The sequence below is a fragment of the Haliaeetus leucocephalus genome, unplaced genomic scaffold, assembly GCF_000737465.1.
Source record: "Haliaeetus leucocephalus isolate CR32 unplaced genomic scaffold, Haliaeetus_leucocephalus-4.0 Scaffold752, whole genome shotgun sequence".
Taxonomy (NCBI): Eukaryota; Metazoa; Chordata; class Aves; order Accipitriformes; family Accipitridae; genus Haliaeetus; species Haliaeetus leucocephalus.
This window is the reverse complement of record NW_010973188.1, coordinates 5,895,442-5,915,534: the sequence shown is the minus strand read 5'-3', so window position 1 is coordinate 5,915,534 and position 20,093 is coordinate 5,895,442. Positions and strand designations below refer to the sequence as shown.

General features: G+C 36.6%; 1 protein-coding gene across 7 annotated transcripts; it reads right to left on the bottom strand.

Annotated features, from left to right (window-relative positions):
• Nucleotides 1–541: 541 nt before the first annotated feature.
• Nucleotides 542–16,492, bottom strand: MEMO1 (mediator of cell motility 1). Of its 7 annotated transcripts, none has more exons than XM_010581247.1 (10): nt 16,409–16,430; nt 14,080–14,148; nt 13,510–13,589; nt 12,698–12,814; nt 12,029–12,141; nt 10,558–10,669; nt 9,462–9,604; nt 8,223–8,299; nt 2,580–2,684; nt 542–1,253 (listed from the first exon to the last, which is right to left on the bottom strand). In XM_010581247.1, exons 4-10 carry the CDS (start codon nt 12,745–12,747, stop codon nt 1,122–1,124), a joined length of 732 nt encoding a protein of 243 aa, XP_010579549.1. In that variant the 5' UTR covers nt 12,748–12,814; nt 13,510–13,589; nt 14,080–14,148; nt 16,409–16,430; the 3' UTR covers nt 542–1,121. The 7 variants fall into 7 exon arrangements, with proteins under 7 accessions (XP_010579549.1, XP_010579553.1, XP_010579551.1 ...); XM_010581251.1 differs by having other exon boundaries at nt 12,615–12,814; nt 13,530–13,589; XM_010581249.1 differs by having other exon boundaries at nt 13,530–13,589.
• Between the last annotated feature and the right edge of the window lie 3,601 nt (nt 16,493–20,093).

Sequence of the window (20,093 nt, the reverse complement as noted above, 5' to 3'; positions counted from 1 at the left end):
TCAAAGAATACAGAATAAAAAATAAGAGAAGCCTTACTTTCCCCTCCCCATTAAATCTCTGAGGAATAACTGCTTGAGCTTAGCAGTATATGGCTTCTGTTGCCTCTGAATGCTTGACAGATACTCTAAGAATTATCATTTTCAAGCTACTGTTTGTTTTCAGTTTTAAGTCATTTCAAATAAAAATACTGCATCTATTTCACTTTAATAATCAAACTGAGCATAAAAACCATTAAAAGTGTATTTCTAATACAAATTTGTATCACACACTAAAATACTATTTTATAGCTAATTGTAAAACAAAAAGAATTAAAATATATAAAAGTTTTTTAAAAAGTCTTTTGCACAGCTGAACTCATAGTGCAGGTTTAAGATTTAAAAAATCTGTAAATGAAGTAGTCATAACAAATGCTGAATATAAAATACATTCTAAAATATTTTACAGAATGGCTGAATTACCAAGCATAAGAACTGAGGATAAAGGATGTTAATGACAAGCAGCCACATACAGAACACAAAGCAATAAGTTTAAATCAGACTATTTTGGTTTGTGTAGCCCTTTATTAGCAACTAAAATAGAAGATATCTGTTGTACATCACGGGTAGTAACTGACTATACTGGAGTTTTATTATATTCTAATACAGGATCATTTATAAATGCATTGTTTTCCTTTTTTTTTTTTCTTTTATTAAAAAGCTTCCACCCCTTTTTCCATTTACAACTTGCAAAACTATTCTGAAAGCTGAGTACATGTGCACAGGTCTGCAAAGAGTGCAAATTTAGGATATGGTAAATGCTTTACATGTTGTATTTGTAGGGACTGTCTACCACCATGCCTTCATAGCCATCATCATTTAAAAAAAAAATTAAAAAAAATTTAAAAAAAAAAAAAAAAATCACAAAATGTTTCAATACCAGCCTTCCTTCCATTGTCCTAAACAAGAAAGCATTTTTAAATGAGTTGAAACTAAGGAAGGACTACACCTACTAGAAAAGAAGAGAGTTCTATTAGTTTGAGGTTTCAGTATACCCAAAGACCAGGGACTGTATCTTTGTAAGGGCTAGGCTGGGACCCCGTATACAGAGCGTGTGCAGGTGCCATCCCTGAGCATTCAGTGGTTCAGTGGACCATAAGTGCTCCAGCCGCATAACTCACTGAGCTGTCTTGCCAGTTTCGACACTGGCTTGACTGAGCATAATTCAAAAATGAAAAGCTCATATTCATTCCATTCTTCTGGAGCTCGTTGATAGCCTGAAGAGAGAAAAAACAGGTGTTTAAAAAAAAAAAAGGTATCTGTGAAATTATGACATTTTCTAGATCTCAGTCCTCTCTCCTCCCTCCAGGGGTCCTTGCACATCTCTCATAGTAATATAAGCACCTCTGAGTAATTTGTGGACCTAGCCCATTTCTGTGCCGTTTCATTTACTGACACTCCCCCTGCTGCACTACGTACATCCATGCAGTTCTATCAAGCAATACTAAACAACCTTTCAAAATAGATCCTTTAGAAACAATGCTTTCAGTTCTATAGGGAGTTTATACAGAAACACAGATGTAACAGAACAGAACCCAACTTTTTAGATCACATTTCTGCCATTAAGGAAAAAGAATGTATGAAGATGATTTATTAAAGTGTGACAATTGGCGAAAGTGAATGAACAGAATTTAGGTCAGATTCACTGCAAAACTAATCATTTTCTGAGGTTAAGAGTTGGATATTTTTGCAGAGTTGTCATAGTACTAAGTTTTGATATATGCATCCCCAATATTGATATTGCTCATACAAACTTTTATATACTCCACTTTAAAAGGTTCCTCTATATGTTATCCATATAGACTACATTTCCAGGGAATTAGGTTTTCCCTTTTAAAAAGGTTAACATGCTTCCTGTTTCAGATTTGAATTACAGTAAAAACACAGTAAGATTCACTCAAGCAATATGACAAATCTGCAGCACTCCAGCAGTGCTGTAAAGCAGCTGTGACCCAATTTAGACAACTAAGTTAAACCAGTTTATGTCTGCACTGCATCACCAAAGCAGAATACAGTAACTAGAAAGTACCAGTTAATCTGAATTCTACTTGCCATTAATTTATGAGTTAATGGTGCACTGCACTAATACTTACAGATGCAATCTCTCATCATATTTGCAAAACTCAAAAACGCTGCCAGACATCACAAGGCACTCACAATAGCTAGCTAATAGCAATACAGAAAAAATATATACGTTTTTAAGTACTGATTCAAAAGAGAAAATATGTACTTCTTCAGGGAGATAGATTTATATGTTTGTTTATTTAGGGCCAAGAGAAAGTGAATTATTGTATTTCATTGAAATTCAAAAGGAACGTGGTACCTCATCTCCCTTAGGGAACTGAAGACCCTCAGCCCTTGTAAGAGCTTACATTTGTCTATATGCAAGACATGGAAATTGGAGACCAAATTGAGAACACTTGGAAAAATAAATTAAGACTTGTCATTTTACAACTAAGGAATACTCCAGCAATATTGTGTTTAAAACAAATGTAAGCATTTTGCCCAAAGTTACATTTTTCAACAAATCAAAAGTTACTTACGTTTAATAATACGCCAATAGGATGTCTTCCACATATTGTATTATGGTATTTCTTCAAGTAATTGCTAAAAGATACAGGATCTAGCTGCTCTATAATGCTCATACCCTGAAAAAAAAATTGATAGCAATGATTACTTCACACATTCATAAGCAGGTGTTTATACACCACCTATTATGACAACACAGAATACTTCAGGAGGAAAAAACCTCCACTTTATCAAGGGTATCAAGGGAATCTCAGCATTTGAGCTCTAGCTTGTAGTCATCTTGTTGCCATCCCTTGCCAAACTAAAAGTGCAGGAGCTCTTCCAAAGCTGTCAATGATCCACAGATCTGTGAAGCTATCTTTGCAGATACCAGTGAAGCTCATGTTAAAAAAGCTCCTCCCGCAGACTAGCTGATCCCCACCTCCAAGGATGCCCTACTTCCATAGGATTTTGTACAGCAATAACCAGATAAATTTACTAAAAGGGCAAAGCAGGAAGAAGTTTTGCCTCCATCTCCTCTACCTGATAACAGGGCTCAGGGCTGAGCACCTGCCTGGGACTTCTGGATGTCCAAAAACCCTAGACAAATCATCAATATACACACATGCAATTCAAGCACGTAGCAAGTGTAATATATCCTAGACACATCAAGCTTGCAAGGCAGTTGTTCTGGGCACAGGCTGGCCATCTGCTCAGAGCATAAAAAACAGATCCAGAACATCTCTAAAGCACTAGAAAGTTGGTGCACAGCAGAAACATAAAAGCCAGGAGATGACGCTTCCACTTTACAAGAGGCAGTCACATATATACATCCTTTTCTCCATCCACAGTAAGACCCATGATCCCATGGAGTCATACTATGAAAACCAGCACATGTATGGAAAACAAAACCTTCCACATAAACATTTGCATTCTTAAAAGCAAAAAGAATCCTACAACTCCAGATACAGCCTACTCTTACCCCATTCCACAGAGTAGATCAAATACAGTGAAAGTAGTTTAAAGCAAGTCTAAATCAATTATTGTCCAGGTTTTCTCATGGCTTTGCAATTTTGCCTGTATTAGACTCCATTCTCTTGTGTTTTTCCTTCTTCTGAAAATGATTAATTCCCTTCACCAGGTAAATGAGCTCCAGACACTCCCTAATTCAGTAAGAGACATAGCTGTGCTTCTTACATGTAGCTGATGAAACTGGAAAGTTTTCCTTAGAGACTGAAAAAAATCCATACACTTTGCATGGGAACAACTGGAGACTGATATTAGAAAAGGAGAGAATTTCTCCTAAGGTTTCTGCAGTTGTCCCAGCCCCTTCCCCTGCTTTTGGAAAAGTATGGGTGATAAAAGGAGAAACCACGGTGCAGGAAGCAGTCAGTCTGTCTAAAGACTCCACCTCAAGAGTGAAACCTCTTGAATACTCTGCAAGGGCGTTGGCTGATCTGGCAGATACACTTAATTATTCAGACTGGATCACAGTTTACAATGGAGGAGCTTGAGATTCCCAGGAGAGTCAGGGAGGATTAGGAAACAGCAACCATAACCACCACCTTTATGTACTTTTAATTAAAAACAGACATAAGATGAATTCATAAAGAGATAAATTTTATGGAAAAATAAAACCAAACTATGCTGACCAATTGCTGGCAAGAGCTCAGTTCTTCCAGGGTCATGGAGGGGGTGTTTGGACCCCTGGCTGGTAATTACAGCTGTTACTCACTCCAGATCTACAGAACCTAAATGAGTGCCAAAAAAATAAAGGTAGCTATTCTCTAACTAGCAGTCATTACATAGATAACCATTGCATTTCTAAAGTTTAAACAGCATGTCTTTGAACCATTCATTTACTTGTAAATTGTACATGTCAATACACAGCTAAAGAAAGCAGAACCAAACTTAACTATATACTCAAGTGAAACTAAACACGCATTATTCAGATACTGAACAGCTCAAGAGAATATATTTTATCCATTTGTAAATCCTTTCATGACTTCCTAAAAAATGAAAATGGCTGCTCCATTGAGAGACTCATTTTATAGCTGTAAGTCACTGGAACATACTGGGCAAAGGCATTTGAGCATTTGTCTCAAATGAATGGACATGGATTTATCAGAATGCCTAGTAAGCTTATTTCAATGCACAGTTCAGCACTGCAAAACATTTAGAGCTATGCAGTTCATCCCAGAAAATGCTAACAGAGCTCCATACATCACAGATTGGAGAAAATCCATAGGAAATGGCTATTAACACATATCCTACAAGCACTCAGCTATACTGAACTTTTCAATCTTTTGGATTTAAAATTCATTGTGGCAGAGGAGCAAAGACGACCAAACTTGTTCCTCAGTCTAAAATGGTGTTGAGGAACAAAGGAAACATTTTTGTCAGGTTGTATTTTATTTTTCTAAAAAGCAGAAGTATGAAGCTAATCATTTTCAGTATTCAGAATAACTCAGCTGGGCATTGTTTAAAAGAGTTAAAATACATGACAAAACCCACATGATAAAAATGCAAACCATCACACGGTTCTGCAGTTTATCACATGGTTATTATGGCACCACATAGAAATTGCATATCTCAGTTAACCAGACAACTGTAAATGGCATCTACAATATCCTAGCACAGTGCACGTAATATGATTAAAAGCAGTTACATTCTTAAATGCCATCTCCTATAGGATCAAGTATCTACAAGCTTACAAAACCAAAACAAAACACCCACAAAAAAAACCAAAACAAACAAACAAAAAACCCCAACCCACAGGCTTATTTTATACTATACTCCAATACTGCTTTGGCTAGTTAAGTTTAAGTTTGCAATCAGTTACTTCAGCTGCTTCTTCAGACTTAAAAAAATATAAACCAGTAGCACGCTTATGGAAGTAGAAACAAACTTGGTCTTAGCACTAGCCATTCCAACTCTCTTTGCATGTGTGAGTCACTCAGACTAGAAGATAAACAACCAACAGGAAAATTACTGGCTGGGCACAGCAGAGAGAGCAGGGTGCTGGCCATCCAGGCAGAGAGTCGTGGTCTTGCATTACGCCCAAGCTAAGAAGCCTTCCCAGGCTGGAGCACTGTGGAAGGTGCTGACACACCGTAGTGGCACTTGCAGAAGCCACCAGAATTCAGCAGTTCATCAGAGTCACCTGAGGAGCCACTCGTGCTGAGCACAGCTCCTGCACAACAACTGCTGGCTGTTCCTGCATGGCTCTCCTCACCCGCATTATCCTCTCCCTTCAGCATTCAGGGTAACAGAATCCTCCTATTGACTCAAGTGAGGCATAAGGTTTCACAAAGAGATATAAAATGAGCAACCTGGCAATGAAGACTGAAGCGAGCAGTCTGCATTTTCTGGCTAGCCGTAATCAAAAAATAATTACTCTTCAACATCTTACAGAATACTCCCCGCTTTTATTTAAAAGATGGTAGGTATCAGGTTATGATATACAAACAAATTATTGCACATCAGCTGCTCAATGTAACTCTTCATTTGAGGATTCTTCCCTCAGGTATCCCTATTAACCATGGGGCTGTTTACTCCTTTCACCATCAATTCACAAGGTACACTGTGGTACCCCCAGGGTAACAGTGGTCACATTAAGAGTTACCATGGAGAAACCGATGTCTGCCCAGCAATATTTACTACTCTGTATTATTTTTATGCTGGAGTCTAAGGGCTCTAACTTAAAATCACAGCAAATAAGATTTCTCACAGCGGTTACCAGGTTAGTAAATCTTCAATGCCCAAAGCGTTTAGCGTTGTTTATGCACTAGCCAGGAAAATCATCGTGCATCTGTACTTAAGGTCCAGTCTAAATAAAAAAAAAAAAGAGACCATTGTCCTCCCACAAAGGCATTTCTAAGGAAAAAGAAATTTCACCTTAACCCAGAATATCTTCCTGCTTACAAAGCGCTCACCCAACTGCTTTCCTAGTTAGGTCCAATAAAATTATTGGGCCAATAAGAGTAGAGGTTAAAACCTCTAACGGTTTTAGTACAGTTTTGTCTCTATCTTAGTATTATTTTCTCTGTGGAGAGGCCTGGTGGTTACAACAATATGAGTTTCTTTAGCATGCCAAATGACATTAAAAAATTCAATACTTATCTAAGGAAACAAGAAGTAGCTGAGTGGGGCATACAAAATTGAATAAACTCCTTCCAAAAGCTGGAGAAACGTGATAGGGAGATCTTTGTGGCATTGTGGATAGCATCCCAAGTGTACCCACAATACTGCTAAAAAGAAATTTCTGAAATTCACCGAAAGTAAAACCTACTCTGTACAAAGTTTGAATACGGAGTCATGTGTTCAGACATGGCGTTATATAAACAGGCAAAAAATAACCACAGTATACTGCTACACAGCATGTTTAGTTTTCCAGTTAAACTTAAGACTGAAAAAGTATTTTCATAGTTATTAAACAGTAGATATCACTTTCAATGTTACAAAAAATGTCATCTCCTTTTGGCTGAATAACTACCAAAAGAAAGAGCTGGTGCAGCAACATACTCACTAGAAGTAATTAAATGCCAAAGTCCAGTCTTTCTACAAGCTTTCACCACAGAAGTTAACAAGGGGAAACTAATGTTTGGTAATGCACCTTAATCTGTTCTCCAGCAAAAAACACTCAGAGCTGCAAATTCTGGGACTCTCTAGAAAAACACGTCTTTATAGAGAAACTTCTCAACTGACAACAAGAATTATTAAAAATGGGATAAACAGAATGAAGGCAAATTATTTACTGTTTCCATTCCAGTGATGAATAGTGGAAAAACAAAGAGATTAATATGGATACACAAAGCAAAAAACTCCAGAGATGTCTCCAGCAGATAGGATTTATTCCTTTAAGACAAGGAAAAAAATTAACATGCCCCGAATAATGACAGTTTTCTCTTCTAACACATTTTACAGAAGTTACATAAATGATCCAAATAGTTTTAAAACAGATTTTAAGGTTACGTATTTCCAGAAGAATTACTTCTATTCCGTGCCTTAAGTATAGTCTTGAATGCTAACACAATTTTTTCATTTAAAAATAAATCTTTGGCTCCTGTGACTGTAAAGAAAATGCAACAGAATTGGCATTGTGATGTTTATGTATTTAGCATTCCTTTCAGCCATTTGCCAAACCCAGAATGAAGTATGGTCTACTGCTTTTCCCCACCACCTACTACAGAATAAGGGGCAAGGGGAAGACTACTCCCAAGGAAATGGCCCTACAGTCTCTCCTCCTCAAGATGGATGTTGCTGAAACCATTAGCATAATCACAATGCTGTTTCAATATGCAGGTGTGATAGCTATCAAGCCTGAACTAACTACCACAATACTCGATTCATAACTCTTACTGTTTCTCTAAAACATGAGAGGATATGTGGACAGGAATTATATTACACTAGGGCATTTTAGGTAGGTGAACATGCATTTATTCTCATAAATTATGCTTACTAGATTATACCCGCAATATATTGTGCGCAGTCAGTAAAATGGAGGATACTAGCTAAAAACAATAGCTAACTTCTTATTGTGGTAAACAAAGGAAAAGTATACATTCAATAAAATAGCTAATCTATAATATTTTGTTAGAGAAATTTCTAAAGTGTTCAAAGAAATGTAATGTACAGGAGAAATTTGTTAGTTATTTCCACCAAATCTGAAAACTTACCATTTTATCTAGGTGCTCAATGGATCTATAAATTTCTCCTTGGGATTCATCATAGTAACTGTAACGGAACCTCTGACCTTGAAACAAAAATCATGTATAAAATAAAAAAGGGAAAAATCGTAGCTAAAACACTCCCTAATACTTACTAAATAATTGAAATTATAGTATTTGTAAAGTAGTAATCTTCAGTTATTTTATACTTTTTAGCTCCACCGAGAAAATTCTAGGGCAATCATGAAAGTAGCAGCCCAGAAGCAAAGTAAAAAATACATGACGGGCAGCTATATTCCTAAAGAAAAACCTACTATGTAGAACTGACACTGCAGTATCACTTATTAATTGCCTGTCATTGCCTTGGAATCCAATCTATAAATTAAAAAGTAAAGCAACATTTCATTTTGCTATCCCTCTTGACAAAGTCAACTCTGGAGTCAGCTACTTCTGCTTTCACAACAATACCCACAGTAAATGAAGGTTAAAAGAAAAAGTTCATGATAATTCAATGAACAGTTCTAGATGATTCATTAGCCACAACAGAACTCAGGTCATTCTTATATACCTCCACCTATTCCACAATTCAAAGACGAGTAAAATATGCACTTAATTACGTAAGTTGACCAAAGATGACAATAAAAAAAAGGGAAGAAGGTCTGTTGTGTAACATAAAACATATCTTTCTGAAGCAGTCCCTTTTCCAGCTATTATCACACTTAAAAGAAAAATAAAGTGTTAAAGCAGGACAGAAGTCAAGGCTTCTGGAGTCTTTATAGCTCTGCCACCAAGATGAACTGGGATAGCTCTGGTGAATTGGCATAAATACTCCATCTGCTATCTTACCCAGCAGTAAAATGTACAAAACTTAATTCCGTCAGAGGGATGTTGCCATGTCCAGTGAATTTTTAGCTAATTAGTTTTGCAAGTTGCTTTGAGGTGCTAAAAGAAGAGTAAAAAGAGCAAGAAACTTCAGACGCTTATTTCATTGCAACAGTAAAGAGATGCCTATGAACCCATACACCTTCACCATTTATTTCCTCCACTACACTGAAAACACATTAATATTTTTCATCTATTGTTTCAGATTAAAAAAAGAAAAATCCTTTTTTAGCTTTACAGAGGCATTTAAGTTTGAAAGATACATTTGCCAGAAGTTAAAATGTTCAATGTTTAATAAAATACTTTATTTGAAAATCACTACAAAATATTCATCATACTGTTATAATGAAGAGATGTGCAACTTACCCCAATGGCAAAAGTCAGAAGAAACCACAAAGAGGTTACTAGGATCAGCTAGGTATTTACTGAAGAGTTTTCCAAATTCCTGCTCTTTTGACTCACTCAGTGCTCCGACCAACACAGGAATAATAGTAAACTCATCCTTATGGCTTATAAGCAAAAGAAAAGAGGTTGTAATTCAAGTAACAGCTGAAGTTTTTTCAGGGCTTGTTAACTGAAATTGCAGTATGTTTTAAAAGGGCACTACAGTGTTGAAGATACAGTTAATTTGGTAAGCTCATACTAGGAAGTTGGTTTAGAACCTAAAACTACTTCAACTTCAGGAAACAAATCCCCCCCACCAAACAGCATTTATCTTTGCTGCAAAGTGAAAACACCAGGTGAACAAAAAGACAAGACATAATGAAACCAGCACCAAAGTAAGAATGAAATTCTCCTTGTAGAGATGCTGTACAAATGTTGGGTAATTTTCCAACGTACGTGAAAATGCTGAAGGTAGCACCCAGATGTACACTGATATTCCAGGGAAAATTAAAAATACTATGAAAGACAAGTTAAAAAAAAAGATGGGGGGGGGGACGACCCAAACCCCACCACAAATTGACAAAAATTATCACCTTTAAAGAAAAAAGTACTCAAAGTACTCATCTGAAAGAACAGGTATAAACAGAACCTCTATTTCAAAATTAGTATTAAGACTCCAAACAAACTTTAAATCCCACAGAAAACACCTATTAGTATTTGCACTTCTTTCAGAGATGCCTTGCAAAGAGCTATTGAGAAAGATTCATGAAAGCATGTCTAATAATAACTCTATTAAACCAATATAAACATACAAACTTGTTTATAAGGGGTGTTCCAATTTCAACATTCAGGTGTTTGCTCCATTCACAGTTTTATTCCAGCAACTAATCCTAGTCTCCGACCGTCTCCTCCCTCAAATTTTTATTGGGGGGTGGGGAAGTGTGAGTATTAGACACCATATAGAGTATTATATACCATAAAGGGTATTATTGCTTCCTACTGCACTTCACATGTAGTTCAAACATTTAATGCACATAATACTCATAATTCCTGTAGAAGAATTAATTAGCCTTATTACCTTTCCATGGCTTTAGCAGTGTAAGGCAAATGCATTTCAATACTGTGTTCATCTTCATCTGTCTGTAGGGACATACGCTCAAACATTCCAGTCTTCCACAATTCTCCATAAACTGAAATGAATTAAAGATTAATTTTTACTACTTTTTTTTTTTAAACACTGTAAAGCAAGCTACAGTGCATCTTTAGCAGAACAACCCCACTATGCCAAATTACTTGCCTCCAAGGGCTGTCATCATAAACCACTTGTTTTTAAATAAATTCAGGATTAAGATTTTGTTCAAGTCATTAAGATACAAACATTAATTGATTCAGTTTGCAAAATAAGTGTGTTAAATCAGTGACACCTTGTTAGTATATTAAGAAAGAATATCAGTTATGATACAAAATATAAGTAACACAAATAAAACACATTTGAAAATATGCATGCATTTGCCCAGTCACTGAATTCTTATTTTCACAAACTATACCGTCATATGTTTAAAAAAAACAAACAAAAAAACCTGCTGATCAGCTGAGCCATTGCTGGATGTGTTACTATTTAATACAATTTATTATTAACGGAATCATGAAATCTAGAGACAGCGAAAACTGATTACGTAATCCACATTTGTAAGTTATCTTTTCTGCTCTCAAATGCGCTTGGTGGTATGCAGACTCATTATGAAAACTCTCCACTTGATGAAAAATTTGATGTAGGGCTGTGCCTCCTTCTCTACTCCATAAAGGAGTTCTACAGAAACCGAAACATTTGTTACCGAAGGAAACTTCTGCAGGCACTATGTGGAAAGCCTGAACTAGCTTGCTTAATCACAGTTATGATGAAATAGCAATACATCTGCACTAACTGAAAAAGATACTGTATTATTTACCTCAAAACACATGAAAGTCAAAATATCAAATTTATCTTCATTGCACCTTTAAGTTTAGTCTGAAAAACTGGTATTTCATGGATTAACAGTTTTAAAGTTCTGTAGGCACTCTGCCAGTTGAAAAAAGAGTCACATGCAATAATGCACCCAAATAAAAGCAGCTTTTTGTTCCTCTATTATTCCTCTATCAGAAATAAACTCAAACCAACTAAAGCACTATTTTTTTTGCAGACAGAGTACTTCACAGAATAATGGAGCATGTGTGTAGTGGGCTATTATTCAAATGTAACACTTTAATTTTGAGATCCCTTTTAAAGATCACTTGTCAAGAGGCACACACTCATAATGGAAAAGATGAGCAAAGATTGAGAATTCTTTACTTGCAAGAGCAAGAGAAATTATAAGGTTATAATATAGCAATGCCTGCAACTACCCTTCTTTCAGAAGTTAGCTTTCATTGCAGCAAAAACAGATTTATACTTGTATGCCACTTAAAAGCAATGAAGTGCCCAACAACAAGAGAGTCCTTGGCACTGCAGTACCACAGTTAACACTCAAGCCTCAGCAATCTTCAAGACGTAAGCTTTATCATGCACTTACTCTTTTGGTCAATTCGGAGATCATACAGAGGTGTTCTATAAATGTCCACACTGGAAAGTGCACATCGGGAAAGGGGCACGTGATGGGAAGGCCCAAGAATGAAAATTTTTCGGCTACAACAATTAACACAAAAGCCCACAATTTAGACAACTGCAATTTGTAGTACAGAGACTTGGTTTAGAGTAACAAGTTTAATAAAAATGTACAAAGTGATACTTTCTGGTGGTTACCAATAGTTTTACTTTGCTGTGTGTAAGACCACAGATCAATCCATAGCCTAGCCTTGCTTGGTAACTCAGAAATGATCATGAGATCAGTTCAGTAATGCTTCCCGTAGCCTTAAATCTCTTAAGCAGGTTATACATCAGAGGACAGTCATCAGCTAGAAACCTGTCTGACTGGACTCATTTGGAGGCTGAATGATGTGCTATAGTACCTTAGAACAGATCTTTGGATTCTCTCTTTGGACCAACACAACCTTCAGTTACACACCACTTTCAACAACTACACGTATGCGCCCTCAAATGAGGATTATGGATTTAACATCTATTCAGAGCTTTTCACTTATTTACTTGATTACCCTTACTTTAGATTTCACCAAATTCAAATTAAAGTCATTCTCGAATGCTGTTTTTATCCAGCTGTTGCATCAACAACAGAGACTTGGACCTGCACATTTGTAGCTTTAGCTGATACTGCAAGCTTTCACATGTCATCATGATGTTATTTCATCAAGTCCTCAGTTCCTGGCTGTTGATTAGATGTTAAGGGTCTCCTGCCACAGGACTTAAAGAAAAGAAAAAAAAAAAACACCAACCTATAGGAAATTCAGCTTTTCAAATTCAGGATCATATCATCTTGTTTCTGGCACTGAACTAAAGGGGTGGGAGACACGTAAAGATTTTTTTTTTCCCCTTACACGAGTGCTATACTAAAACATTTTACAAAGCTCATAAAACCAAAATATCCAAATGTGCAATACTTCGGCTGAAAGATGAACTCTAAACATCCCATGTGGTAAAATAGCAAATGATCCAAAAAAGTTCAATCAACTCCATGCCACTGAACCTGGGGAATGCAACTTGTTCTAGAAATTTTAGAGAAACTAGTTATCTGTCACACCGTAAGTTATCTTTACTTTGTTCACAATAGTTTGGAACCTATTGTCTTTGGAGAGCATTCCAACGTGTTATCTCATAAGCAACTGACAGACATAGCCAGTTTTTATATTAACATTGCAAAATACATACTTTGAGTAAATACTGGAGATGTTTTACATTTTTGTCATTTAAAAAAACATTGCGGTCAGCACAACAGAAAAGAATTATATTCCTTTAACCTAGAATAACTGGATTCATATTTTCAGAGGCAGGCACAGACTACAGTAGCGTGCTGGGTTTTTTAGTTTTTCTTTTTTTAAACTGTTGTGCTGCTAGAAACAAGTCCATTTAAAATTATTACAACAAGTAACTTTCACTAACTTCAAATATTATATACACACACTGGTCACTTTCTCCACAGCAGAAGAGAATCCTGGTAGCATTCAGCTCATAATCCTGCACTGAAAAACCAATGCAGAATCATGATCAAATATTTTAATACACTTAACAACCAAACAAAACCTCCCAACAAAAACAAAACAAAAAAAGAAACAAAGACACCCTGCGACCAGTAAAAAAAAAAACCAACAGCTTGGGCTTTTGTAAAAGCAGTGGAACATCAAACAATAAAGTAAATTAAATATTATTACCTGCAAAAAGAACACTTTTAACCCCTCCCTTCTAAAACGTTAGTTACCAATAATTCCTCAATAATTTTTGAAAATACTGCTTTACATTTTCAATTTCAACAATATTAGTTTTTTCTTTTGTAACATCCAAACAATTTGAACATTTGTGATGTTAAAACAGAAAGGATACATAAGACTAAAAAGAGTATAGAATTAAAATTTGAGTACTTCAAGGTGTAAGAAAGTACAGAGAACATTCAACTTCTCAGAGAACTGCAATGGCATTGTCTTACACTTTGTAAAGTAAAACTTTAATACTTACGTAATATTAGGATCCACTTGTTTGTAAGCATGGGCTGCACAAGATCCACAATAGGTATATCCTGCATGGCTGCAAATCAAGGTGTACAAAATGTTAACATGTTAAATATTGTTTAACATCTTAAATATGTTGATATTGCTATTAGATGGTAACATCTTAAATATTATTTGTCCCCAGTGAGCTAGAAACAGTGATCCAAAAATCAGCTCCTGAGAGAGCTGGAGAGCACTGTTGCAGTACTGACTGTACGAGACACATATCTGTCAAAGAACTATCCGCGACCATTTACTTGAAAGTTAGTAAGCCTCCAGGTCAAAGCACCTTTCATTACTCGTAAAAGATACCAGTAGGCACGCTACATAACTGCATATTATCAGAAGCTCATGATAATGCTGAGAGTGCAGACAGGGGACAAGGGAACAGCAAGCTGCTGGAGAAAGCTCTGCTAACCGCACTCAGTAACTGAATACAATGACAGTAGAGGGGTCTGGCAAAGAAAGACTACACATTACAGCAGATAAACAGAGAATAAAAATGCTCTGCCATTGAAGAAGAATACCTCAGCATTAGAATGAATGGGCACAAGGAAAGGAGCAGAACGCAGCATGGTAGCTGTTACTGCAGAGAATGCAAGACATGCTTTATTGTTTCCTATCACTCTGGCCTGGAGCCTTTCTCCACCTGTGTTCCTGTGTGCGCTCCAAAAACATTAATAATTATTCTGACTACTTGTTTCAAGTACCACATCCAAATCGTAAGACCTATTCCCCTCCAGACTGTTAAAAACAGGAGAAGACTCAGTTTACACTGCTAAAAGCATTAATTCCAGAGAACGTTCATTCCCCAGTGTCCCAGGCCAAGCGGCGAAGAAGAGCTGACAGTCACTCAGCAGCATGGCCGCAGCAGAAGGCCGTGCCCACATTGCACAGCGCGTGGGCAGTATCACCTCTGGAGCTCGGCTGGAGCGCCTGTGACCCTAGCTCAATAGTGATCGTTTATTTTGAGTAAGTATGTGCAACAACACAACTAGAGCTTTCCAAATGGTCTTTTTATACAGTGATACTGAGAATGAAACGCGCTGCAAGTCCTCGGACATACAGGATGTTTGAAGATACAAGTTCCCGATTGACAGGACTGGAGGATTTTATATTTATTTATACATATGTATGCTCGCATGCATGTATATTCACTCACAGAGTGATACCTGGAGCAAGTTATCCTCAAAATTACCCTGGGCTTTTACTTCTGTGTCACTTGCCTCACTCATTCTAAAGAGCTCATGAAGGTACTAACATACACACTAAGGGGATAAACAGGAGACTGGGACCTAGTGAACCAGCAAGGCATGTCATTTGACAATGTCAAAAAAGCCTTCTGAAATGCTCCCTCTGCTACAGCCTTCTTCAGTCTTTCACAAAAATATTATTAGCCATATCCCACTTTACAGGTGGGAAGACAAAGGCATGGCTAATGAAACAATTTGGTGAGACCACAGGAAGACCTCCAGCAATTCTGGAAAAAGAACCCAGGTTACCTATTCTGCAGGTGAAAGGCCTCTTTCCTGACATTCCTGCGAGAAAGACTAAGGCAGATGTGGAACAATTTCTTCTGCACATATAATACTGTTATGGAATACTTCAAACATTATGTCAATGCTGTGTTAGCACAGGAAAAACATCATATTTAAGGTGCTTTTTCTAGTGTTTCCTTCCAACTCATAATAAATTGTAATGACCAACATACTTTTCTTATTATATGTCTCAACTATTTTCAGGAAATTGCATTCTACCTGAATAGTTTAGATGATCCCCATTTCTGCTGTGGACAAAAAGCCCCAAACAAAACCAAACTAAAATAACAAAAGTAAACCATTTTGGATAGCTGAATAGTGTTTCATTACTTTTTGTTTTAAGCTTTGCTAAGTTTTGATTGGGGGGGGCAGAGATGCTGGAGTTTTGTTTGGTTTGTGTGTTTTGTTGTTTTGGGGTGGTGTTTTTTTTTTTTTAAATAGGTGTAGCTGTTCTATACTAGAAGTGCACTGAAAGAGCTGTCACCTTAGACTACCACTCCACTGATACACCTCTTACCTCTCTTACTGGATCACAAGTGAATATTATGTCTGCTGTCCATCAGCAAAAGGAAACTAATCATATACCAAAACGTGCACATTTCTTCCATTCTATGCCATATCCAAAATACTTATTTAGAAACCACACAACATTCCTTTCAGCTAAATACTAGCTTTCACCAGTTTTCAAAAATCACTCAAAATAAAGAAGCATTTAACCAATCAAGTATTATATGTACTAAAAACAGATTTCAAACTTACGGTGCAATAATGGCTCTAGCAGGTCTTTTTGTGGACTGTACTTGAGAAAGCCAGCCTTCTAGTTGTGCATTCAGCTGGGGTCCTATGAAGAGACAAGGAAATACTGAAGCCATAAAAGAAGCTAAAATACCTAAAGAATTAATAAATAAAGTCCAAAAATCCAACAGATTTAAAATAATCTTAAATATCAAAGCCTATGTTTAAATCTCAAAAAAAAACCCAAAACAAAACCAAAACCCAACCAAAACCAAACCAAACATGCCGGTAATGTTGGAGGTTACACTAGGAAAATTGCAACATCCTAGTCCAGGAAGTTCATTTATTGCACATCCAAACACGCACTTATTGTTTCTTGCTCTGTGGACTGATGCACATACTATTTCATCATTAGAAAGGATGGCTGCTGGTCTCAAAAGAGAGGCTAACAGGTGACTGATTCTTCCGGTAACCATATTTGCAGAATTCAAAAATAAAAATTAAGATGACCTATACCAAGAGAGCCCAATATGGGAAGATGATATAATACAAAGACCTTACAGACTGACATGATAGCAAATGGCTATGGTATTTAGTACTTTATTATTATCAAGCAAGCATAACAGCAGAACACAAAGGACACCGTAACCTGGAAAAACTGTAAATACACAGGAAAAAGCTAAAAGTGAGAAGACACCATGCTTATACTAATGCCTTAACAACTTCTGATCAATCAACATTTACAAGCATATCAACTTCTTGGCAACATTAACTTTGATAATTGGTCATCCAATACTTAACTTTTTTTTAAAAAAACTAAATTCTGTACCTCAACAAGTGGCAAACATTGTCAATTCAATTAGCTGACATGATAAAAATGCCTTCTAGAAATACAACATTAAAAACAAAACACATTTTGGTTATTTACCATCACAAAGAAAACTTTTTGATGTAAAGCTATTCCTGAAGAAGCAAGTCTGGCAAATACAGTGCAACATTCTTTATATTAAAGAACACAAACTTTCAAGAAAAACTCATTCAGCTGCTATTTTTACAAGTAACATATCATTAACAAAGAGAAAAATAGATGCACTTTTTTCAGTTGACACTATGCTTTTGACAGAACTGTATGTCAGCAGAGTTTATCTGTAAAGTATGGTGTAGTAAGCCACTTTTCTTCTACCATGCATGTTGTAGATTTTTGTATCTCCCCCATGCAGGTGTAAAACCACCAACTGCTAGAAGAAGTCAAAACCAAATTAAATGCCTGAAACTGTTTCACAGCTATGTTTCAAACAGCCCAAATCTCAAGCTGACAAGAAGCTAACAAGAACTACAGAGAACCAGAGCAAAGATGTCAACTTTTGCAGAATCCAATCAGTCAGTCACCAGTGATAGCCAAAAAGCTTTCTCTAGAAAACCTGAGGGGGTGGGGTATCAAAGCCACCATTTTTTATACAAAACTTAAATTCATGTGTTTCATTAAGAAAAAGGACAACTTCTGTGGCTGTAAAGAACCCTACCTTCTTACATGAACAAGGTGAACTCATGCAATGCTGTTTCCCTAAGCCTACAATCACCTTGAATATCTTAGTTGCTCTCTACAGTTCTAACAAGGCAAAAGAGTGACATTGATTAGCCACTGTCACTGCTGTAATAGTGACTTTGTGAAATTATGAAATTGTCAAAAAAAAACCCCAGACACCAGTTTTGCTCTGCTGCTTCTGTTGCTTGGTGAAATTACAAGCAGCAGAGACATGCAACAGAGATAAGGATAATGACATCTTAGAAAATGGATGTTGTTGTGGAGGCTAAGTAAAAATAAATAGATCTCTATTTCCATCCTCTTTCTAAGCTACTAGGAGACAAAAAAACCAGTACTCTATTACAGTCTTACCACTCTTATTTTTTATATACTTGAGAGTGAAGACACAAATCACTTAAAAAAATTTGACTCCCTAATTCTCCCAAAGGATGTAGAAGGATAAAGTACCTTCTGAATGAAGCTTTTTAGGAGGACAGTTATTTCCTTTCCAAACACCTACTCCCCAGAGACTTAAATGGAACACAGCTCTGCCCCACCTGATCCCTTCTCCTCAAAGATGATGATCCACAGGCAGCACAATAGCAGAAGGGCCAGAACCTCTCAAGCAAAGCGAGACACCCTTGGGACTCTCTTCCCCAGCAAGGCACAGTGCTTGGCCCTCCTCCATCCCTTCTTTAGCAAGGATTTTTGATTAAGAAGGTGGTTAAGGCGATTTGCCTTTGCTTAAGACAAATCAGGTAACTTGCTGAACAGTTTAAAGACAAAGTTCAGAATCTCTGGTAATTTCCTGAAATTCCATATGATTATTCAAATCTGGCCAAAACTTCTGATCTGACAGTGCAGTAGCAAAGATGCCCAGATTTGCTTAGTCTGCTATTACAAACACTCTGACAAAGTAACAAACATTTTTGTCCTAGAGGCAGTAAAATAACAGATCTGTATGACCCAAGGGATGAAACTTCTGTCAGTGTTTACTTAAGGACCAGGCAACACATCTAGTTTCAGATTTTCTTCCCTTTAATGCAACTACAAGGTGCCTTTGTAAATCATTAACTCTGACCTAATGTAAGTTTCCATTTCAACTGATACTTATGTGGACTATTTTAATAAAACATGTAATCAAATCTCTCTCTCCAAAGGACTAACAGAAAGACAGAATGGACAGTACAACATACCCACCTGACCTTTTAGCTAAAGAGGAAAAAAAAAAAAAAAAAAAATCAAACAGCACCCACATGAACTTACAGGAGTGTAGCCTACCTGCAGCTTCCTATGCTTACAAATACTTTAAGGGGGATATTCTAAACTGTAGTTTTCTTGTTACCAGCTTAGCATCAGCTTTTTGTTGAAATGTTCAGAGTTTTTCTTCCAATTTCTCAAACATGGCAATGCTTAAGGCTAAAGTCAAAATATTTGAATTAAATAAAAGTACAAATAAACCCACATTATCACAGTATATATGCTCTGCCATATGGATTTGTATTATAGGAGATGAGTAGCTTCTTCATGAAAAGCTCTGTAAGTAAGTTTTGTTCATATGTAAATTAAGTTACACTGGAAAAATGTCTTTGCAAATAGTTACTAAGATAACTGCAGTAAATATCCATCTCCTAAGCTGACAAGCACAGATGAGGAATAGCACTGCCACCTATGTATCCTCCAGCTGCAGTGGTGGGAAGTAGGAGAGGTCCCTGCTCCTTGAGCCACAGGTGGAAAGCTCAGCTTGAGAAAGCTGGCAGGATGAGCGCAACAGAATTTTTAAGGCTAACCAGACAGAAGGACAGAAGGCCTTATGGATGCAACTTCTGGATGCAACAATCGATACACTTTAGCATTAATACTGTAAGATCAGACCTTGTATTGATTAAAGGAAGATTAGGTGGCAAAATATGAGCTTCGCTGAAGCACATAACATTCAGATCTGCATTTCAATCCTATGAAGTAAAGTATAAATGTAGGTATGTAACTAAAGAATGCTGACATTATCTGTGGATATTTCACATCCTGTTTTGTTTTGGAAACTGGCAGAAGTTATGCCAAATTAAAAATAGTTTCGAGCACAGACCAAGTCTCCACCAGACAAATTTATGGATACAGCTACAGGCAGCATTTATTCAAATATCTTGCCTAAAAGGATAAATTATTTTTACAATCAATGTTATC

Coding starts and splice junctions, on each gene's coding strand:
- MEMO1 (XM_010581247.1), bottom strand. CDS start 12,747: ATGATGACATGTGAAAGCTTGCAGTATCAGCTAAAGCTACAAATGTGC. Junction 10,670..12,028: donor TCTCCGAATTGACCAAAAGA/GTAAGTGCATGA, acceptor AATTCATTTCAG/TTTATGGAGAATTGTGGAAG. Junction 2,685..8,222: donor TTGAGCACCTAGATAAAATG/GTAAGTTTTCAG, acceptor TTTTTTTTTCAG/GGTATGAGCATTATAGAGCA.